Here is a 20,765-nt window from a genome sequence, read left to right on the forward strand (position 1 = left end):
ACAAAAAGATTCTGAGAGTTTTCCTCAGAGGAGATGCAATACTTATACGCTAGCGACAGTTTACTTACTATGCAAGGGTGGAGTTTACTTCGCAAATATTCTCTTTTCGCTATCCCCCTTCGTTGTTTCTATTCTAGCGGCTGCATAAGTTGCCCGTTATTGACAGCTCTGTTCGGGAAAACACACAAATGTACAGAACAAATGTATGGGGAAATGGGAATGCTTCCAATTTTCATCAATTTAAACCATATACAGACTATGGGATTGTAATGTATAGCATATCAAAACATCTTAGAAAATTTCCGATTCGATTGGTATGCAAATCGTTGAAATCCACTCGCAGCACAAATAGTTATTAACATTAACTTTATTTCAAAAAAACGTGACCTGTTTTATGATTTGGCATCCTTAATGTAAGACGTAGTTCTATGTCAAAAAGTTGAAGGGTTGTGACCGAGACTTGACCGCATAGTTTACGTGAGATTAAGTTACGATATTTGTTTCATATTAAATGTCAACCTCTTTGAACCAGATATGTCTCAATCGCATACGACCACGTGCTAGAGAAACGCCTTCGGTCTACAATAAAATATGGAAAATTATATGCTCTCATTCCAACTCTATTTAAACACATAAACTATTGTTTTTTTTTGTAATTATAGATCGCAATAGAGTGTCCAAATCGGTTCGTGCAAAAAATTGTTAAACCGTCAGAAAACAACTGAGCCTTCAATGTTGGACAATTTGAGTGTTTTTTTAGCAAAATTGTCTTGGATTTGGCCCTAAAAATCGTTTCAGCTGTTTACTTAAGGTTGTGGTGATTTTTCATTTGATAGGCTACAACGTTACAAAACATTTAATTGAGAATCACATAAAAAAATGAACTTCAGAGATATGTTTCCAAAGTATTGTATACGTAGTAAAAAGTTATGAACTCTTTTCATGGCTGTGAATGATACGAAATTGATTTGGATTGTGTGTTGGAATTATATATAGTTATAGTTTGCTCCCATCTTTAAAAAAAACAACATCAAACTCAATTGTCCCACCATATTTTTTTTTGTAAATCCATATCAAATAAATCGGTTCAAGTACAAGAATTCTATGTCACGCTTTCAATAGGGCTAATATTTTTAATTTCTGGTTTGGGAAAACGAACTAATTCTTAAACAAATAAAAAAAGTATAACAAAAGACGTGTACACCTTGTTAGCGAATGCCTAATAACAACGAGATTTATATCCTGCAAAGTATTGCAGCTCACTCCTTTCTTCATAAAATGATGTTTTTATGCATATTCTAAATAAAAACACAAAACACTTATTGTTTGTTCCCAGTATTTCAAAAAAAAAAAACAACATCAAGTTCAATTGTCCCATGTTGGATTTTCTAGGCATAACAGTTCCACCATGAATTTTTAAGTCTGTAACCAAGATTGATTGGTTCAAATGAGAGGATCTTTTCACATTTCATTAAACAATACTTCTCTGCTTATAAAAAAAACCCAGTGTATTGCTAAACAGAAATGCTCAAAGCTTCTGGTAAACAAATATATATGCTAGAAAACTTTGAATGAGTTTTTCTCAGTTGCTGAACATGGGACAACTATGCGTAGAACGGCAGTATATTCATGAAAAAAAGATTTTTTTTGACTCAGGCGGTTCTTGAGCTGGTGGCTAACCTACTTTTTAGGGTCGGAGTGCTTTTGTATGCATCTCTGTATGGATCTTTGTATGGATTTCTGTATGGCGTTTTTAGTCCAACAAAAAACATCCATTAAAAGAGACAGAAACCGCCTTTATCTAACAGTTTCGACCATAGACCGACAATATTTCAGCTTCCAAATAACCGAGAATAACAGAGAAACCCAGCAAAATAGATATTGTTCTCTAGAGAGGCCGAAAATTTCTGTAGGGAGGAGCCAAGGGTGTTTGGTGGAAGCGGAGCTCAGCACTCGTAGATGGTTTACTGAATTACTGAAATGACTATTAGTACTAGATGACTACTGGAGATGACAAATGATGTTCGGACAAGGTAAATTTCAAGGATGACCCAGGATAAGGTTGCGAAAAGTAAACAAACACTGCATTTTGATAATTGTATCAATTGGTCGGATCATAATTCCATCTAGGTCGACGTTTAGAAGAGATGGTCGATTAAGAGAGGATACAATGGGAAGGTGTTCGTTAATTCAGGGACCATCTAGAACCTTCCTAAACAACTCACCATGGAAAATTAACAGTAGTAGAAGAAAATCAGGTTTCACACATAAAAAATGTGTGGAAAATCGACGAAAAACAGGATTCTATCACCATATCACCAAGTCAGCAAAAATACCGTTCGCAAGATTCGTTGATTATCAAGATCATCGTTCTTTTCATGCCAGTAAGTAATCAAACTATGGTCTAGTATAGGCAAGAGAACCAAACGACATGAACAATAACTCTGAGACTAAGAGACACCAATTTTTTTTTTATCCCAACAGTTTATTTTTATTAGGCTCTATCTGGCTCATTTGGCAATACAGCGATAACAGAGCCGAATTCATTCGTGTACATTTTTTATCTTAGGATAACTTTTGTTGTATATTACACTGTTATCATTTTTGAGGCTTATGAGTTTCGCTATCTATCGATAAACATTTGTTTCTTCTTCTTCTTTTTGGCTTTAAGAGGGTTTAAACTTTTCAGTTCATTCGCCTCTAAACATTTGTTTTTTATCTTTATCAGTAGCCGTTTAGGCGCAAGAGAATTCCTATTCTATCGATGCACAACACATGTCGCCTTTTTTCGGCGGTAGAATATTGCTATTGTTCGAATGTTCACAGTTGGGCTGTTCACAGCGGGACTGTTGATATGAGGCTTCCTTAAGGCTGATTTAGACGATGCCAGTCAGCGCTCTAGTTGAAGTATCCAGTGAACAGAGAACAGACACTCTGTTCAAGTTACTTGTACCAGTATCGAACAAGTAATTGGCCTCTAACTTGAACAGAGTGTCTGTTCTCTATTCACTGGATACTTCAACTAGAGCGCTGACTGGCATCGTCTAAATCAGCCTTTAGTTGCGTTATTAATAGTGCCAATTACCGATGCAGCAGACCGAAAATGTGAGCGGTAAGGGACTGGGATTACCGACACATGATGATTGTTGCGTGGACATAGTAGCTAGAATAACACACTAAGATGGTCAGTTGAGGGGCCCTGAGTTATGAGCTCATGATCGTTCGCTTAGTAGCGGACACGCAACCAATTAGGCTACGAAACGATAATGGACGGAAAAAAGGTTTTTTGTTATCCTTATTATTGATTGTTGTTGTTTTTCATAGTTCACATGGTTTCGGGACCAACCGCGCTATATTTTTTTATATTTTTTTCTTCAATGCTGAGATTTTCTTCCATAACATATCCAAAAATCAGAGATGTGCTTTTCCCATTTTTGAGTCATGATGAGTCAGACACCTGAATCACAACCGCGTGATGCTTATAGACATCTATTAGGTGTACCGGTAAGTTTCTTCGGTTTTACAACAGATGGCTTAACCTGATTATTATTCCAATGAATCAAATTTCCAGACATTCGTTAGAAAGCTACTGTCATTGCGCGTCTATTTCAGTATATGCCAAAAAGTTGAAGCGAAGCGTTTTTCATTACTTCAATATGAAGAAAAAATCTGCGGAAAGTCATCGCATTTTAGTGGAAGGTAATGATGACCATGCTTCAACTGAGCGAACGTGTTAGATGTGGTTTGCACGGTTCAATAGAGGTAATTTTGACTTGGAAGACGAAGAACGTTCCGGACCGCCAAAAAAGTTTGGAGATGAAGAATTGGAGACTCCGTCACAAACACAACAAGAATTTGCAGATACAGTTGGAGAAGCTCAGCAAACCATATCCGATCGTTTAAAAGCAATGGGAATGATTCGAAAGATAGGACTCAACCTCAAAAACCATAGAAATACGACATTTTGAATGGTGTGCAGTTCAATATTTTTACTAGGAAATTCATGTTATTCATTAGTCGTAAAACGAGCAGAAACGAATTCAACTTTTTTTAATATTTATTTAAAAAATATTATTTTAAAAATTCATGAGAAAACATTTTTCTGATTTTTGTTATATGATATGTAAGGAAAGGCCGGCTCATTGTTCTGGAAAATAAAACATTTGAATGTTTTTTTTTTTTTCATGGAAAGTAGACGAAGAAATACGTGCCTGCATGTCTGAAGCACTGGTGTTATCACCCCGAGCAGACACAGGGGGATAGATCAGTGCCACTGTAGGGGTAAAAGATAAAACTTTTTTGCCCTCGTGCCGTGACCGGCCGTCGATATCAAAATTGGAGTGTTCATCGAAGGCCGGGGGCGCGAGGGTGGTGGCTTTGGGACGCAACAAGCCATAAAGGTCCTCTCTAATGAACTTCTCCGGCTACACGGAAACAATCAACAATCTCCGAGAGTGTTGTCCGGACGAAGAAGAGATTATGAAAGTTTTTTCGACCATTAAGGGGTGGCTTAGAAGAAGGACCGTTCCGATGGCGAGCGAGCTCATTAGCAAGCGATAGGCCAAGAGCGAGAAATCAACACCTTTTTATCAGCTCTATTCTATCGCACTTTGAATGGGAGGCGGGATAAGGGAAGGAAGGCAGTTGATTTTAATGAGTTATAAGATTATCTTGTCGATACCGTCCCCGGCTTGTGTTAACAGAAAATCGATGGTAGTTGGCGATAAGCTTATTTCTCACAGTTCACAGGACTATCCATTTAGAGATTCAATTGCATGGCATAATTGTAAGCGCACAAATACTAGAACCTTACGGGGTGAATTCATTGCGTGCAAAGTAAAACGTATCAATGTCGATAATTTGATTTGATTTGATTATAGTCTCCACTGCAATCATCCAGTTATGGATAAATTATTCGTTTATTGTTCGCAAACAAAGACTATCATCATACGACATCGAGCATCCAAATGTTATACAACCCCACTGATTTAAAGATTAAGTGCCCCACTCCCTCCTCAAATGTGTGTTCAGTGTGTTCAGAAATCAACACACCTTCTGCTCGGTTGTCTAGAGCAGCTGAAATACACATGTCATCACCAGTGACATTCATAGAAGCATATTTGTGCATATTTGTAAAGCAGCGAGTGAACATATGCCAGGTTTCTTTCAACCGGACCCCCTCCCTCGTAATTTTCTTACTCCCAAAAATCAATTCTATGTCGCATCCAATTCAAGCTGAAACACGGATTGAATCCTACCGAATCCACTTATGGGCCACGCACCTGGATGGGCGGAAGAGGATGGTGCGCACCCACGAGAGCAAATTCAGAATCGTCGGGTGTCAATGTGCCTGGAGCAAATGGAAATTGATTAGGGATTTATCTTCATTATGAATGCCAGATTTGGGGAGAGATTCGGGTTGGCATATATATCCGATGATAGCGTGAAAAGAGAGAGACTTGATGGGGCAAAATTCATACAAGGAGTCCCGGATGATGCAATAATCAAGTCTGGTTTCATTTATATGATTATTGTGCTGACGTGCGTCTTCAATTTGATCCGTGAAGTTGAAACGGATATTCATATCTTTCATTCACATTCCACAGCGCAGTCGATTGAAGTCAACAGACGATGAAACTTTCCCATTATTGACTTTCCAAGTCCAATCGTAGATCCATTTTTTGCATTTTTTGCAAAGTGAAAAACCCACCCGGTCAGGACGGATCATGCCAGCGTCGATGTCACGTTCCGCTTGTTGATTCTCCAGCTGTTTCGCAATATAGTTGACCTGAGAAAAAGCTCAAACTACGTGTCCTGCTGGATGGGGCCTGCTGTCGAGCTTGTCTGTTTTTCAACTCCACCTCCGAAGCTATAAAACTGTTGCGCGCAAAAATGTAAACAAAAAGTTTCTTCCTTTTTGCATTGAGCCGAAGCACACTCGGTGGGTCCGCACTAGGCTAGGCTGGAAATAGAAGGGGGAGACGGAATTCTGCGGAGCTAATTCCAGATCTATTTTCAACCTCGTAAACATCGGACATCTCTGGCTGAAGAAATGCTATGCAACAGTGACATCGGTAACCAGTGTGAGTGAACAAACGGAAATCTTGGGAGTTTTTCGCGTAAAAAATAAGATTACTTCGAATCCACTTGCACCCCACTTTGTTCGCTTTCGCAGCATGCAGAAACACCCCACTGAGACACATGTTCCGATACTATAGAGGTGAGCAATTTGTTGTCGATTTTCAGCTGCCACTGCAAATTACTACGACACGGTGTCACGTAATGCTCGGAAGCGAGGACATGAATCTCTTCGCGTCGAAGCAATTTTCCACCGCTCTGATTGTTGATCTGCTGGTACTTATTCTTCGTGCTCTGGGGTATTACGCGATTGTATCGACCCTGGTGTTCTGCTGTCTTCAGGCAGTATTACATCCAACATTTGTTCGTTTGAATTATTGCTGCAGATTTATTTGTCAAACCATACGAATTTTGGTTTGACAAGAACGCTGTGGCGGAGACAATCGTGGAAATCATTCATTTCACTGCGATTGGATATATTTAGCTTTTCTAAGACCGGAAATTGAACGTTCGGCGGGAAACGCCGCGTGGGCGGCCTTGTTGCTAGGCGGCATCGGGGATGATTGATCCAAATACACAGCCCCCCTTACTGTACCAGAGATATTTACGAACTGTTCGTTCCAGGTGCGTTGGATTGGCGGAGTAAAATAATCGTTATTGATTGGAATTGCAATCGACAAAAATTACTTTTGCGGAGTTTAGGGATGCATGAAATAATGAAACGACAGCAATTAATTCCTCGTGAGTGTTAGGGGATAGCAAGATCTTTGTCCATATCTTTGTCAGAGCAAATTGGACCGAGAAAATATAATATAGATAATGCAGAAGTTTACTCTCTTTTCATCGTGTTTTTCAGAAATCATGTTGAGAAACAAATTCCACGTTTGCTCAAGTGTTTCGTTATTGAGTTATCTACTTATCATCTCGCGTTGATATTTTTGTACTGTGTTGATTTTTCATTCTATATTTGCAGCTCCTACACATTTGTATGCAGTTGAGAAGATTCGTCTAGTCGCATGGTTATTTTTGAACGGATTCGAACAAACGCTCCTGACTGGGTCTCAATAATCAGATGTGTCCACTTTTTCAATGAACGAAAAAGTTCATTTAGATTTCTGTGTGACACGTTGATTACAAGAATCGAAAACCATTTCAACCATTTTAAATCAAGATTATTTTTTAAGCTTTCGACGGTCGCAAAGCTTAATTAGAATGAGAGTTTTTCGATAATTGTTCTTTGTAATGGGTGTTTTATAGAGGTATAGAACACTTCTGCGAGCTGTCAAAGCTGACATTCGTTTTGTATGTAATTCGATTTACTATTTTCTAGGATAGATGAACAAACTCTGAAAACGTACGTTCCGATTCATTCATTACGAGAGTACGCATAGCATTTTGTATTTCTGGTACAATTTGTGATTAAGTTCTCCTCTAATTTACTCCAAACTTTGATCGACCGGCTAAAAAAAGACTAAACGTATCAATGTGGAACGTTCACAGGGGTTTAGGGGATACACTAGGCTTTGAATTAATACTTCAAACATGTGAACTTGTTACGAGAGATTTTCTAAAACACTACAAAAAACCTATTTTGGTACTTTTCTGATATCGATGCAAAATCAAAATTATTATTTTTTTAAGTTTGTACATGAACTCTGTACAAACCTGAAAAAAAAAATTTAGATTTTCAGTTTTCAGTTTTCAAAACTTTCGATTTGCGGAGCGATCATTATTTATTGAATTATTCATCATCAAATACGAAGGGGTAATTTTTCATTCAAACTGAAATAATCTGTAATGAATGGTTCTAAAGGAACAATATAGGGATCAAATTAAAGCTGGTTGATGCGGTTGATTCGATTTGCTATTGATTTAACTGGAAAAAAATGTGTTAGTCAATGAAATCTATGAAGGAAAAGAATGTTTTTTTTTTCCTTCACGATATTTTTATCCATTACTAGCTGACCCGGCAAACGTTGTTTTGCCATATAAATTATTCCTAGTGAATATTCTGGGTGTTAAATAAAACATAACTAATGTGTGTGTAAGTGTGTTCGAATGTTTTAACGATCTATTAGATTTTTAACGGTAAAAAAGAACGAATGAGCGATTTGAACAAAAGTGTGTATGATGTTTCTCGATTCAATGTATTTCATTAACTGACATGTTTGATCTTCTAAAAGTTAAATGTAATATATTAAGTAATATATATTTTGCCGTAAAGAAGCAAAGGACGGGTGGGTAAAGTCGTGAATAACCGGAGAGTCATGGGACTACACCTTCTGATTTTCTTCTGATTATTCCTCTTCCCGGTTTGTTTTATTGAGGCTTTGACTAAAAATTTTCATTCACACGAAAATATTTTGATGCGAATGATGATGAACATCATTTATAATATTCTCAAAGAAGCAGCAAAAGTATCCATTGGCACAGTCCCATATTCTATTTCAGAGGCGAATAAACTGCAAAGTTTAAAGCTTTTCTAAACTATTTATATTATTCTTTTCAATAAACGCATCTTTTATTGTACAGAATGCAAACTATCGAATTGAATGTAATGAAAGAATGCTGCTTGTTGAATTGGGAAGTATGCGCGAGTAAAATCGACCTCATTTATTCGCTACATTGTTTACTTGTTTTATTATTTTCACTATATATGTCTCGGGGATATTTTCATTCAAGTTGTGTATTTAGAACCAAAATCCATCCATTAATTGAAGAAATATTAACATGTAAAATCTATTTTTTTTGCCATTCGAAACTTAGGAGTGGGCCTTTTTCTAACCTATCAATAAGTTAGACGTAGTCCTACGTCAAAATGAAAAAAAAGAAATTTATATTCATTTCGTTCAATTGCTGTTTCGTTGGTGGAAAAACGGGTGAAACGAATATGGTACAACTCATTGATTTTCAATGTCAATGACTTCGTTGTTGATATTTGTGAATAATTGTCCGCCATTATAAGTATTTATTTATTGATATATTCGACGCCTACGCTTGAGATCGTGTACATTTCCCATCTGCCATGCAAGGCGATAAATGTTTCAAAATACCGCATGGACCATGAACCATGCTTATGGTAGCAGGATTGAACAATCATTAATATTCCGAAATCCGATTGAAATTTTTTTTTCTGTCGAGTGTATTCAAATGGATCAAAATTAACATTATACCATAAAATCATGAATTTCATCAAAAATAAGTGTAACAACACACCACAAGTCTTACCCACACAATCGGTTGGGTGAAAGCTGATAGAATACAGCCGAAAGATTACACATATAAACGCATGGGAATGTATGTTCATCACCAACTGAATGTTTATGAATGAAGATGATTTACCCATCACATCGTGTTTGTATAACCTGACGGTACTGACAAATTAGTGACATGTCTCTTCAATTTACGGATAACTAGGCAACACGTACGAAGACTACTGTAATGCTTTTGGCTTTCTAATTCGGACACTTTTACATTATATCCAGTACTAGAATTTTCCGATCTTTCTTCAAAGTTTTCCGTAAATTTTCAGATTTTTCTCTTCCCAATACTGATGTACGAGCAGAGACGAATTCAACAAAATTAGGACAGCTCAAATCGGACGATTTCTTTCTTGGGTTTTGCGCTCACCAACACATTTGGCCTTCCATTTCCATGCAGAAGATATAGGAATGTGATATTGCGCCTGAAAAATCATTACGACTTTCGAACAAATATCAATTTCGTTAGCGCAAACATTGAACGGAGTAACAGCCCTTGTCATGATATGATTGTAAAACATACGGAAATGCTATTTTTTCCTCGTTTTTATTGCTGAATATCGTTGAAATTGAAATGTATTTTTGTTTAACAGTCATTCCATGCCAAACCGATAAAGTGGTTGTCAGGTTTTCATCAAAAGTAGTAATTTTGTTCTTTATCGCAAAACATAAGACTCGTATTTTTTTTTTCATTAGGGTGCCCATTTCCACTTTAAAATGGTCCGAAAAATATTTTTTTTCCTCTTTTTCCCACAAATTACTTTTTCCAAAAACTCATAACTTCTGAACCACTGAACCGATTTAGATGATCGACATATCAAATTGAAGCCAATTATTTAAAAATATTGAACTTGCAAAGAAAATGGATTTTATTTTTGTTATTGATTGTAGTCGTCTTTTATTATTTTCATGGCTTTGGCGCTATATTTTTTAATAGTTTTTCTTGAAAGCTGTGATTTTTTTACATAACATATTTCGATATCAGAGATGCTATTTTTTTCGTTTTTGAGTTATGATTTTTCAAATTTGACCGGTGGTAGCGAAACATATTTTTCCCCCTTTATCCAAAAATGACTTTTTGCAAAAAATCATAACAAAATCGTACGCTTATAATAGTTGGAAAAAGTGCAGAAAGAATTTCATCATTGATTGGAGTTTTTTTCCATGCACCTTTTAAAACAACAAAATATTATACAGTGATAGACATTCGTTTAGCCGCACTTGAAAAAAAACTTAAAATACTTACAAAAAACTAGGAATGTTCTTTTTATCGGGATACTTATTTGCTGTAGTGATAGTATATTAAAGTCACTATAATTGAAAGGACGTGCGTCATAATCACACACGCACATACACAAGGCGGCATCGGTGGATATAAACATTCAAACGTCGTTTATTCCCGAGACATACGTTTAGCCGCAGGGCAAAAAAGCGAGTTTTCGCATAATCACCAAGCCTTTAACTGTGTTTTTTGAAAAAATGCTTGGGAATGTTCAATTTAGAAGATAAATATTAGATGTACAGCGTAAGAAGTTGGTCAGATTAGTGATTTACGTAGAATTTAAAGGAATGGCGAAAGGTATTCTATTGACGGCGGAAGAGGGGCGGAAAATAATAAATATATTCAGTGAACAAAATCGCTCTAATCGCTCGATCGTAACAAAAATTGGTCTATCTGAGAAAGTGGTACGGAATTTATTTAAATAGTGCCAGAAATATGGGATATAACGACCAACAAATGGGAACACCAAAGGTACTTTACGTCTTAAAGGTTGAATAAGACACGAAGCAACCAGGAAACGATGTCCTGCTCATACATTAAGGCAGAATCGGTTGTTCCAGTAACGAAGAGGCATATTGCGCGCATCTTGAATGAGTCACCAAACATCATGTGGAAGAAACCTCAAGGGAAGCCGAAACTGACCGCCACCCATAAGCAGAACCATCTCATTTTCGCCCGGCAATACATGGAATGGAAACTAGAATGGAGAAATGTTGTATTTTCCGGCGAAAAAATTTCAATTTGGATGGTCCGGACTGTTACAGTTGCTATTGGTACAATTTAAGTCAACGGCATGTCGTGAGATCGAAGCGAAACTTTGAGGGCGGAAGTTTGACAGTGTGGGCAGCCGTTTCCTTTCACAGCATGCTTCTCATTTGTCTCATTTTCACCCGAATGAACTCCGAAAAGTATCTTCAATTACTGGAGGACGTTTTGATTGGCCATATTGAGAATAATGCTACCGAGGATGTCGTTTTTTCAGCAGGATTATGCATAGATCCACGTTTCCGAGCAATCGAAAGCATGGTTTGCCGAGAAGGACATTCCGCTTCTTGAATGACCTGCTGGCAGTCGATTGCAATCCCATAGAGAACCTATGGAGAATTTTGGCCGAGATGGTCTATGCAAACGGATGACAATTTGACAACATTTCCAGTCTCAAGGCAGTAATTCAGGAATGTTGGGTTATAATCAATATGGCAACACTTTAAAAGCTGTCCGACTCGATGCCAAATCGAGTTTTCAAAGTGATCCGAAATGGAGGTGGGCCTACTAAATATTAGCTACCGATTGGACTCGAAATTTGCCGCACAAATTTTCTTTTATTGAAATTTTAGGATGCGGCGAAACGAATGTCCACCCTGATTTCACATGTTTGAATTACTTAGAAAACAAAAAGTGAATTTATACTTTTTTTTTTAGAATGAATTCGATGAAAATAAACAATAATCGTCTTCTATTAGCAAAACTGTACAGAGAAATGACTTATTTTTAAAAATATTAAGGAAAAATAGGGTGCGGCTAAACGAATGAAAAATCGAATGATTCCAAAATGTCAAGCTTTATCTTATTGGAAATAACACGAGCAGTCTGTGCTCCCCAAACAGAGTCGTCTAAGATGTCGCACAATTCCATTGTGGTTCTGCTGTCGGGATGCATGCTCAGCACAGTATTTGTACTATCACCAAGGATACCAGGGGGTACGAAAATATTTGCAACTTATACTCCGCTCTTGCACAAAAATTACACACGGCGAGGTTATAAAGGCACCAGCCAGCGTAACTTTTGAAAGCGTTAAGGTTAAAAAATTATTAATTCAGGTTAGTAATTCTACAAGTTGTAATCAGTGTTGTACAGATTTATCTGGAAATGTACAGATTTTTAAAAACAGATTCCACACGGTGAATATTACAGATTTTGGTCCTGAAGTGCAAAGAGGTACAGATTTTTTGAGTGTTGAACTTATAGCAAATGATAATGATATAGAGTTTCGATTTCAATTATTCGACATATAAGGCTACTGCAATATTGAAACGCAGGAAATCTAACAAGCGTCAATGTATTACTGGAAGCATTCCTTGGTATCTACGATAGGCATTTGCAAAAGATGGGAAGATGGGATGCGGGAGACCTAGCTGGAATACATACAAATGCATTCCCCGTCGCGAAACGTAGCGGTTTTTCAAAAATCAAAAAAATTGTCAAAATGGCGGCTATTTTTTTTTTCAATTTTTATAGCAAAAAAATAGCAAATTATTCAAATACTCATATAAAATTAAAAAAACGCTACGCTACGTGTCGCAATTTTTAGGAGATTTTTGAGATGCTGTAACTTCGTGAAAATTGAACGCATGAAGAATGCACATATTTTCAAAACTTAAACCTTAAAGTTTTAGAAAATTCCCAAACAAATTTTGATCTTGGTGTGTATAGAAAAAGTGTACAAAAATATCGGGAAAAAATAATAAATCTATTTCTATCTGTTTTTTTTTTAAATTTCGTGTACCAGAACAACTCTATGCCAACTAATTCAATAGCAAACAAAACTAACCTTTTCACTCAGCTTTCTATTGATCCCTACAACTTTGTTGTTGGATGATTCAATACAGGGATTTTTTTTTGTTTACATGAAAAAATGCCCTTTCGTCATTGATAATGAAAAATGCAATAAATAATGACGCGCTACAAAACGAAAAACTAGACGCGATTCTCTCCGTTTTTAAATTTTTGTTTTATATAAGGAGGTAGCCTGAAATAACAATTTTCATTATCAAATGACAAATTATATTTACAAGGGCACGATAAAGTAAAAAAAAGAATAGAACTTTATATATAATACGTCCTTATAAAAAATTATTTTTGATTTACATTGGTCATCTGACCATGAAAATGTGCGTTTAGGTACCTGCCACCATATTTACAAGGTGTTAACAAAATCAAATAATTATGGATTTTACATCAATGAGTTCTCGAAGTTACAGTCTTTCGAAAATCGATTAAAAATCCTTACTCTTACAATTTTTACTGTCGAGTGTAGTTGAAGTTATTTTTATGCTACACCCATAATTGAGTACCTTTGTTCACAGCAAATCATTATTTGAAAACTACTTGTCTGTTCGGAATGTGACCTACGATAAAGTTGTTTGTAAATTCATTGAACTATACATCAAAAATAAAAAAGGTGGTTCTGTACTGAATTTACTCAAATCCCATGTTCCAAAAATATTTTTCTCTTTATTTTAAGTTATTCTATTGCATAAAATATATTCAATATATAAATATGTTTCCACAATGGTTTCATTTCTCTGCTGGAATATTCAGTGGCCAATTCTGAAGCCAGAACTTATAAATGTTTATTCGGTAGAAATATTTAAGGTTGTTTTTCGATTCATGTTGTTAAAAAACATTGATTTCAAAACAAAACAAGGTTCCTAAATTTAGTCACAATATTTTTTTTTCTAATTGATGCGCCACAATTCATTTAATTAGATCAGTTACATAAAGTTAAAAAAAGAGATAATGTTAAAAGAATTAAATTGATTTTTATTTACAATTTTGTCTATGGCTTAGTTTTGATTAGACAAGTAGTTTTCAAGCTACCGTTCTGAATCATATTTCGGACGCTGAAGACATATGACGCAGAAAACAAATCGAAACTTTATGCACAGGTATTATTTGGTTGATATTTTTAAAAAAGTAGTTCAATATGCTTTTAAGCTTTCCGCTTTGGTACCTATTTGATTGAAAACATAAAAAAATCATCGAATAAAATGCTTTTCAAATCAAGCGAATAAGATTTGAACTTCGAACACTCTTTATAAAAAAAATCAAATTTCGGACAGATTGAATTCAATTTTCGGACACTTTATTTTGTAATTTTTCGAACGAAAATTACATTACACTTCATTATATTTTATAGTCAACTGCGAAACACTTACAGGTATTACTCTAAAGAAGCAATTATGATAATAATTTTATAGTTATATCATCAGTGCATTAAGCATTTCGAGATATTAGAACAAAGTGTCCGAAATATGATTCAGAACGGTATATAATTGTTTTGTTTTGTTTTTTTAAACAGGTCCCAGATTGGATAGGTCATAATAAGAAACTGATTATAATTGGTTCTATGAAAATGAAAATGCCATTATTGTAGATAATTTCACATGCATTAATTAAAAAAAAAACGAAGAGAATAGGAACAGAAGTGACTGTTTTTGTCCATTCTGTGTAGAATCTCCTTTCTATGAAACATATCCACCATTTGTTTTGATTGTACTTATATTACCGTTCTGAATCATATTTCGGACAGCATCATATTTCGGACACTTTGTAATAATATCTTGAAATGCTTAATGCCCTGATGATATAACTGTGAAATTAATATCACAATTGATTCTTTAGATTATCCCCTTGGTTTCACCAACATTTTATATTAGATTTACTTCTAAATTATAACATAGTAGGCAAAAATCTAACAACAATACTCATTATTGTTTGTTTTTGACGTTCGCTTACCGTGAGCAGGTAGAATATAACCGTTTATTAATAGTTAACTTTCTCTCATGTTTCATCCCTGATCATCATCGTTATCAGTTAACTGTTATTACTTGGTAAGTGTTTCACAGTTGGTTATAAAACATAATGAAGTATATTGTAATTTTTCTTCAAAAAATTATAAAATCAAATGTCCGAAATTTGATTCGAATTTTGTGTGTTACAATGTGTGTTTTCAGGTTTATTATAAATGCGAAGCGTAAGTACAACAAGGACAAAGTTGAAGACGCTTTGGATGACATTAGAGCAGGATCGTCTATCCGTACTGCTGCGACTCAAAATCCAAAATCCTCAGGAAATCCTCAGAATCAGTGTTGGCCAACATACAAAGCGGATGGATGAGAGCGCATTTGAGATATATAAATATATACAAGTAATATTGTAACTAATATCAATAAACATAATAGTGATAGAATATATTTTTTGAGGGACGAACGAAACAGATGAAAATCAAAACAGCTTCTACTGCGGTTAAGAGGGGACCGGGGTCAGGAAGGTTGAAAAAATCGAATTTGCTTTTTTTGCATTTTTGAGAAGCTTATGCCCTCGGAAATTTTGTCCTAAAACGATTTTTTGGTATTCGATTTCGTTGGAATGTTGGAATGACTCATTTTGAGGGATTTAACCATTTTGTTTTTTTTTATATTTTTCAAAAACCCATATGTAACGCTTTAGGTGTTGTCCTGAAGTTTCAAAATATTCTTAGGAATTAGTTCTGCGACACGCCATTGCTTCAGAACCGATAACACCATCAAGATACCGATTATTCGTTCACTCAAAAAATGAAAAAAAATCTTCAAATATACCTTAAACAATAACTAAAACACCCGAACACTTCATTTTTCTCATGTTTGATCATTTTATTGCATTAGTAATTGTACTGAAATACAAGTTGAGCTTAAACCACAAGAAACTGTTATGCAAACAGAGTGTCCGAAATTTGAATTCACTCTGTCCGAAATATGATTTTTTTTTCATAAATAGTGTCCGAAATTTGATTCCTATTCGCTTCAATTGAAAAACATTTTTATTCAATAATTGTTGATGTTTTTAATCAAATAGGCATCAAAGTAGAAAGCTTAAAAGCTTTTTAAACTAATTTAGTGAAAATATCAACCAAATAGTACTTGTGCATAAAGTTTAGATCTGTTTTCTGCATCAAATGCCTCAAGCGTCCGAAATATGATTCAGAACGGTATTAGAAAATTTAAAAATCAGAATTTTTCATTGATTTTTCAGTTAATTTATTATTGCAGACCCGAGTCGCGAGATTCTCATAATTGCGTGAGAATTCTCAATGCTCAGGAAAAAATCTCGCAGGTTCCAATGTGACGCAAAATGAATGAAAAATTTCGATTTGTACATTTTCTATTGAAAATAAACACAATCTATTTTTAGTATCTTTCAGTATATCTGATCGGGGGAATTTTTCGTAAAATAATATTTTCCTCGTCGTGCACTGTGGTCACGCGCATTCTAGAGCTTGCCACTCAGAATGCAATCAAGGAGTGTTATTTGGCATAGAAATCTCAAATAACTAACTAATGAAAATGACGCAAGTATTACTACGTTGAAGTTCCCCTAGGAACGTTGATGCTATTAAAGAAGAATTTTATAAAAAAAAGAAATTCTACACAGAATCGACAAAAAACTATCACCTCTGTCCCGATAAAGTTCCAAAACCAAAACTATATATTGGCATACGGATGTGCCAACTAAGCGAATTATACTACCTGGTCAAGTTGTTACTGGACCAAAACTCTGTTATTTCAGAGTTATGAAGCATTTGATCACCCGAATTCACCAATTTCTACCCGTATATTACAATAAAGAAAATTGGCTCTCATAGTCACAAGTCACTGATCGTGGAAAATCCATTGTGTTCTTAACCATCTACCATGTTCAATTAATTTCGCACTCCTTTCTAAATAATTTAGCAAGATTAAAAGATAAAATTCAAATCGTTATAAATTCGATATCAAAAGTGTACTGAAGTTGGAGGTAACTCCTTTAAATAATGAAGTCAACAATAATTGATATGGCTTGTTTAAATGCAGTAGGAGTACCAGTCCCGAAATTTAATTGTCTCACTGCGTATTGAGGGCAATTAAGTTGTACTCTCACAAAGGTGTACATCAACTGGAATTTTAAATCGTGTGTGTATTGTTTTTGAACTGGTATTCTGTCGGTGACACTTTAAAAGGAGTCATATGTATTTTGCGTAGACTTACATCGCAAATTAAATTTGGTAACAATCGTAAATATAATAAAAACTGCACGTGAATCCATCAAATATTCAAAATAATCAAACCTTCAAAATAATTTGCAATTTATAATAGAAGAATTGTTCATTTCCAAAATGTCAGCTTCTAGTAATTCGGGCCAATATTTGTTTTTCGGAAAATCAACACTTTGTTCGCGCGAATTTACAGACGACAGTAAAATCTTCCAACCCCAAAACTTATTCAATATTGAGATAATTTCAATCAAATTCAAGCTAAACTTCGCCTGCGAGCTGAACAATTTAACCTTGGGAACTATTCTGAATAATTGAGTTCGTCTCGAAGTATCGCGTTGATCCTTTTGCTTGCACAAGTAGTTTGCTTCCTGCAGGAACTATTCTCACTTGCACTGCGAACTTTCTCGGCGGTTATTCTACGAATTATCACTGCACTGCTGTTAACCGTCCGGTGGCTGCGATCCGAGCTGCTTGAGAATATTCCTTTGGTACTTTACCTTGGACAACATTTTGTAGAATTTGTTCTCAAAAGCACTGTACAGAAAAAAAACACTAGACTGGATTATGTTGAAACATCGAGAGTCTACTAAACTTTGATATCATTCCGATGCAGTAGACGCACTTTATATAGCTCAGAATGCGTTGCCGTGTGTTGGATGCGTGTGCAAGAAGTAAAAAAAAAGAGTGAAACAGTGAAAAATACTACCAAAGAGAATTTAACCCCCCATCGGAGCATAACAAACAAAACCACATATAGAATCGATCTCGGCGACGAACTTCGCAGCGAACGGAGGTTTTAATTCTCCCACCTTTGTTGCCTTCTTGTCACTCATCTCACCTGGCTCACGTGGTGCGAGTTCGAGTAACACCGACCTCTTGTCGACCTCCACCGAATCCACCCACTTAGTCTCTCCCCACGTGCGAGAAGCAATGACGCACACGTTGCACACCCCTTTTACGGTTGCCGGAACGTTTCAGCTTCACGTGATCAAATCTCCAGCAGCACACTATTTACACGCATTAGTAGTGTCACATAGTAGATCATACCGCGCCGAGAAAAACGGTTTGGGCTGTCGGCCGCGATGAGAGCTGTATGCTGGTTTTGGCTTCGTTTTACCACATACGATTATGCTCTCTTTCTCTGCTCTGGACCGTGTTGCGTTTCGCGTTCAGCATTGCTGGCGCTGAAGAGAATTTAATTTTACTTTTTCAATTTGTCATAGTCTGGAAGTGCGAGCAGACTGTGCAGTCGCGTAGCTCGCGACTAACGGATCTGGATTATCGTCGTGGTTGGTATGCATTGATGGGATTACCTTCGAATTGCTAGAAATTTAATCGTGTCTAGAGATTCACAGATGCATCGGAGTAGGATGAATTGAAAAGTTTCAAACATAAATGAAAATGTAATCTAGTTGATATGAATTTTCAGTACGACGATAGAATGAATATGTCCCTTGGAAAGTTCCAACACTTTGTCGGCACTTCTGATCGACCGCATTTATCATCGTCACCGTCGGTGGCGCTAATTCTCTCCACCATGCACTCTGATGGTTCGGTGCAGATGCAGTGTTTGCCCATAAATGTTCGCATAGTGTAGGATTCATACCCGTCCGAAGGAAAATAAGCGGTAGGTGCAACGAATCACAGTTGTTGGTATGAATGAATTTGTCGCACCGAGTCACCACACAGAGCAATCAAAAGCGTGAGTGCTTCGTCTTCCCAGGCAAGAGGTTTTCGATGTGATGTAATCAACATTAAACTGTCTATTCGAGTGTCTCATACGGCAATCATTCCGTAGCCAGACACTAGGAATCCAGTTGGTGCTCGTGCCTGGTTAATCTCTTTATCAACGGTTTTCAAAAGGATGTCTCTTAGCTCTTAGCTCAACGTCAGCATACAAACACTCAAGCTGAGGTAGGTGTCGTTTAGAGTACAGTACACGTCCCTCTTTGAACTTTACCTCGAAGAAGACGAAGGCGACGTGTTTTGCCCACTGTCGTGATAAGCTTCAAAGTAGTTCTTCAACTCAATGTACCCGTAGTGCATGAATTTGATTCACTCAGAATTATGTTCAAAAGTCTTAGAGGTTGGATTTTATAGACAAAATAGTCAAATCTCTATCGATTCCTCGAGGAATTAATTAAGGCTAACATTTTACAGTCTGTTTTCTTGAATTGCTGCTTTAGTGCTACACTGCGTTTTACAACTATAGAACCACACATTTTTTCTGAGTTCCCAGAGATATGTAAGAAGTCGGTTGAATTGGACTATATAGTGTAGTATATAATAACTATATTTATTTATAAGACTGGCCATTTGAACTTTTTGTCGGGTACAGGCACGAATTATTCAAAAAACTAAAATTCCAGTGTTTCATAACTATAGAACCAGATGGAAAAACTCTCACTCCTTTACGAAATTAACGTCAATTTCACATGAATTACAATAAGTTTCTAAATTCGTAGGTCATCTTTAGTTCTCAATCAGTTCAAATAACACAATCGATGTGGTTTCGCTGCGCCATGTTGTAGTGTGTATCTCGTTCTACGCAGAGGATACTGCTCGTTTAAGTTCTTCAAATCTCTCATACTGCTTGTAAGCTATCTCTACTATTCATATGATCACTCCTCATAAGTTCTTAACAGGGTTTTGATTTGGTAAACAAGCTGACCAGTCCAGAATTTGAAGCATCTATTCATTAAACCATGTCATAACCTTCCGGATTTTATGAATTGATGCAAAATTACCCAGTTATCACATTGTTTTTGATGCATAAACAGCAGTAAATGAATTCGAAGTACTTCATTGCACTTCTAACTGTTCATCCGTGTTGTTGGTAAGCTATCTACACCAGGCCTCTCTGAGAAAATCCATGTCAAAACCATGAAAATCTCATCTCCATAGCTGTCGGTCCAAAAACTAATGTGGAAGCTGATCCCATGGGTTTCACTATTTCAGGAGAAATTCTCTGATAAAAAAGAAATAAAACTTGAATAGAATTTCTTCATACTGGAGGTACTTACGGAATGTGTCATGTAGTTTTTCAACTTGTAACTTTGCAAGCGGCAGTTTTATGTTTTGAGGAATATATTATCAAAAAGGAATGGTTCAGATAGCTTTTCATCAACACGAATGCACAGTCAGAAGTGCTATGAAGTACTTCAGAATCATCTACTACTGTTTTTGCATCAAAAACACCGTAATAATGGGGTAATTTGGCATCAATTCATAAAATCCGGAAGGTCATGGCATGATTTAATGAATAGGGGCTTCAGATTCTGGACTGGTCAGCTTGTTTTTCAGATCAAAACCCTATCAAGAGCTCATGAGGAGTGATCGTACGAATAGT

The 20,765-nt window shown here is 36.1% G+C and overlaps 1 protein-coding gene across 1 annotated transcript in view; it reads right to left on the minus strand.

The window, feature by feature from the left end:
• The window catches only part of LOC129773223 (larval cuticle protein A3A-like), a 28,916-nt gene extending 10,879 nt beyond the window's left edge, over positions 1-18,037 (minus strand). Inside the window, exon 1 of the mRNA XM_055776818.1 lies at positions 17,914-18,037. Coding sequence (XP_055632793.1) covers positions 17,914-17,925 — 12 coding nt within the window. The 5' untranslated portion in view covers positions 17,926-18,037. The remainder of the gene's footprint in view (positions 1-17,913) is intronic.
• Between the last annotated feature and the right edge of the window lie 2,728 nt (positions 18,038-20,765).

This window comes from Toxorhynchites rutilus, chromosome 3 (genome assembly GCF_029784135.1).
Source record: "Toxorhynchites rutilus septentrionalis strain SRP chromosome 3, ASM2978413v1, whole genome shotgun sequence".
Classification (NCBI taxonomy): domain Eukaryota; kingdom Metazoa; phylum Arthropoda; class Insecta; order Diptera; family Culicidae; genus Toxorhynchites; species Toxorhynchites rutilus.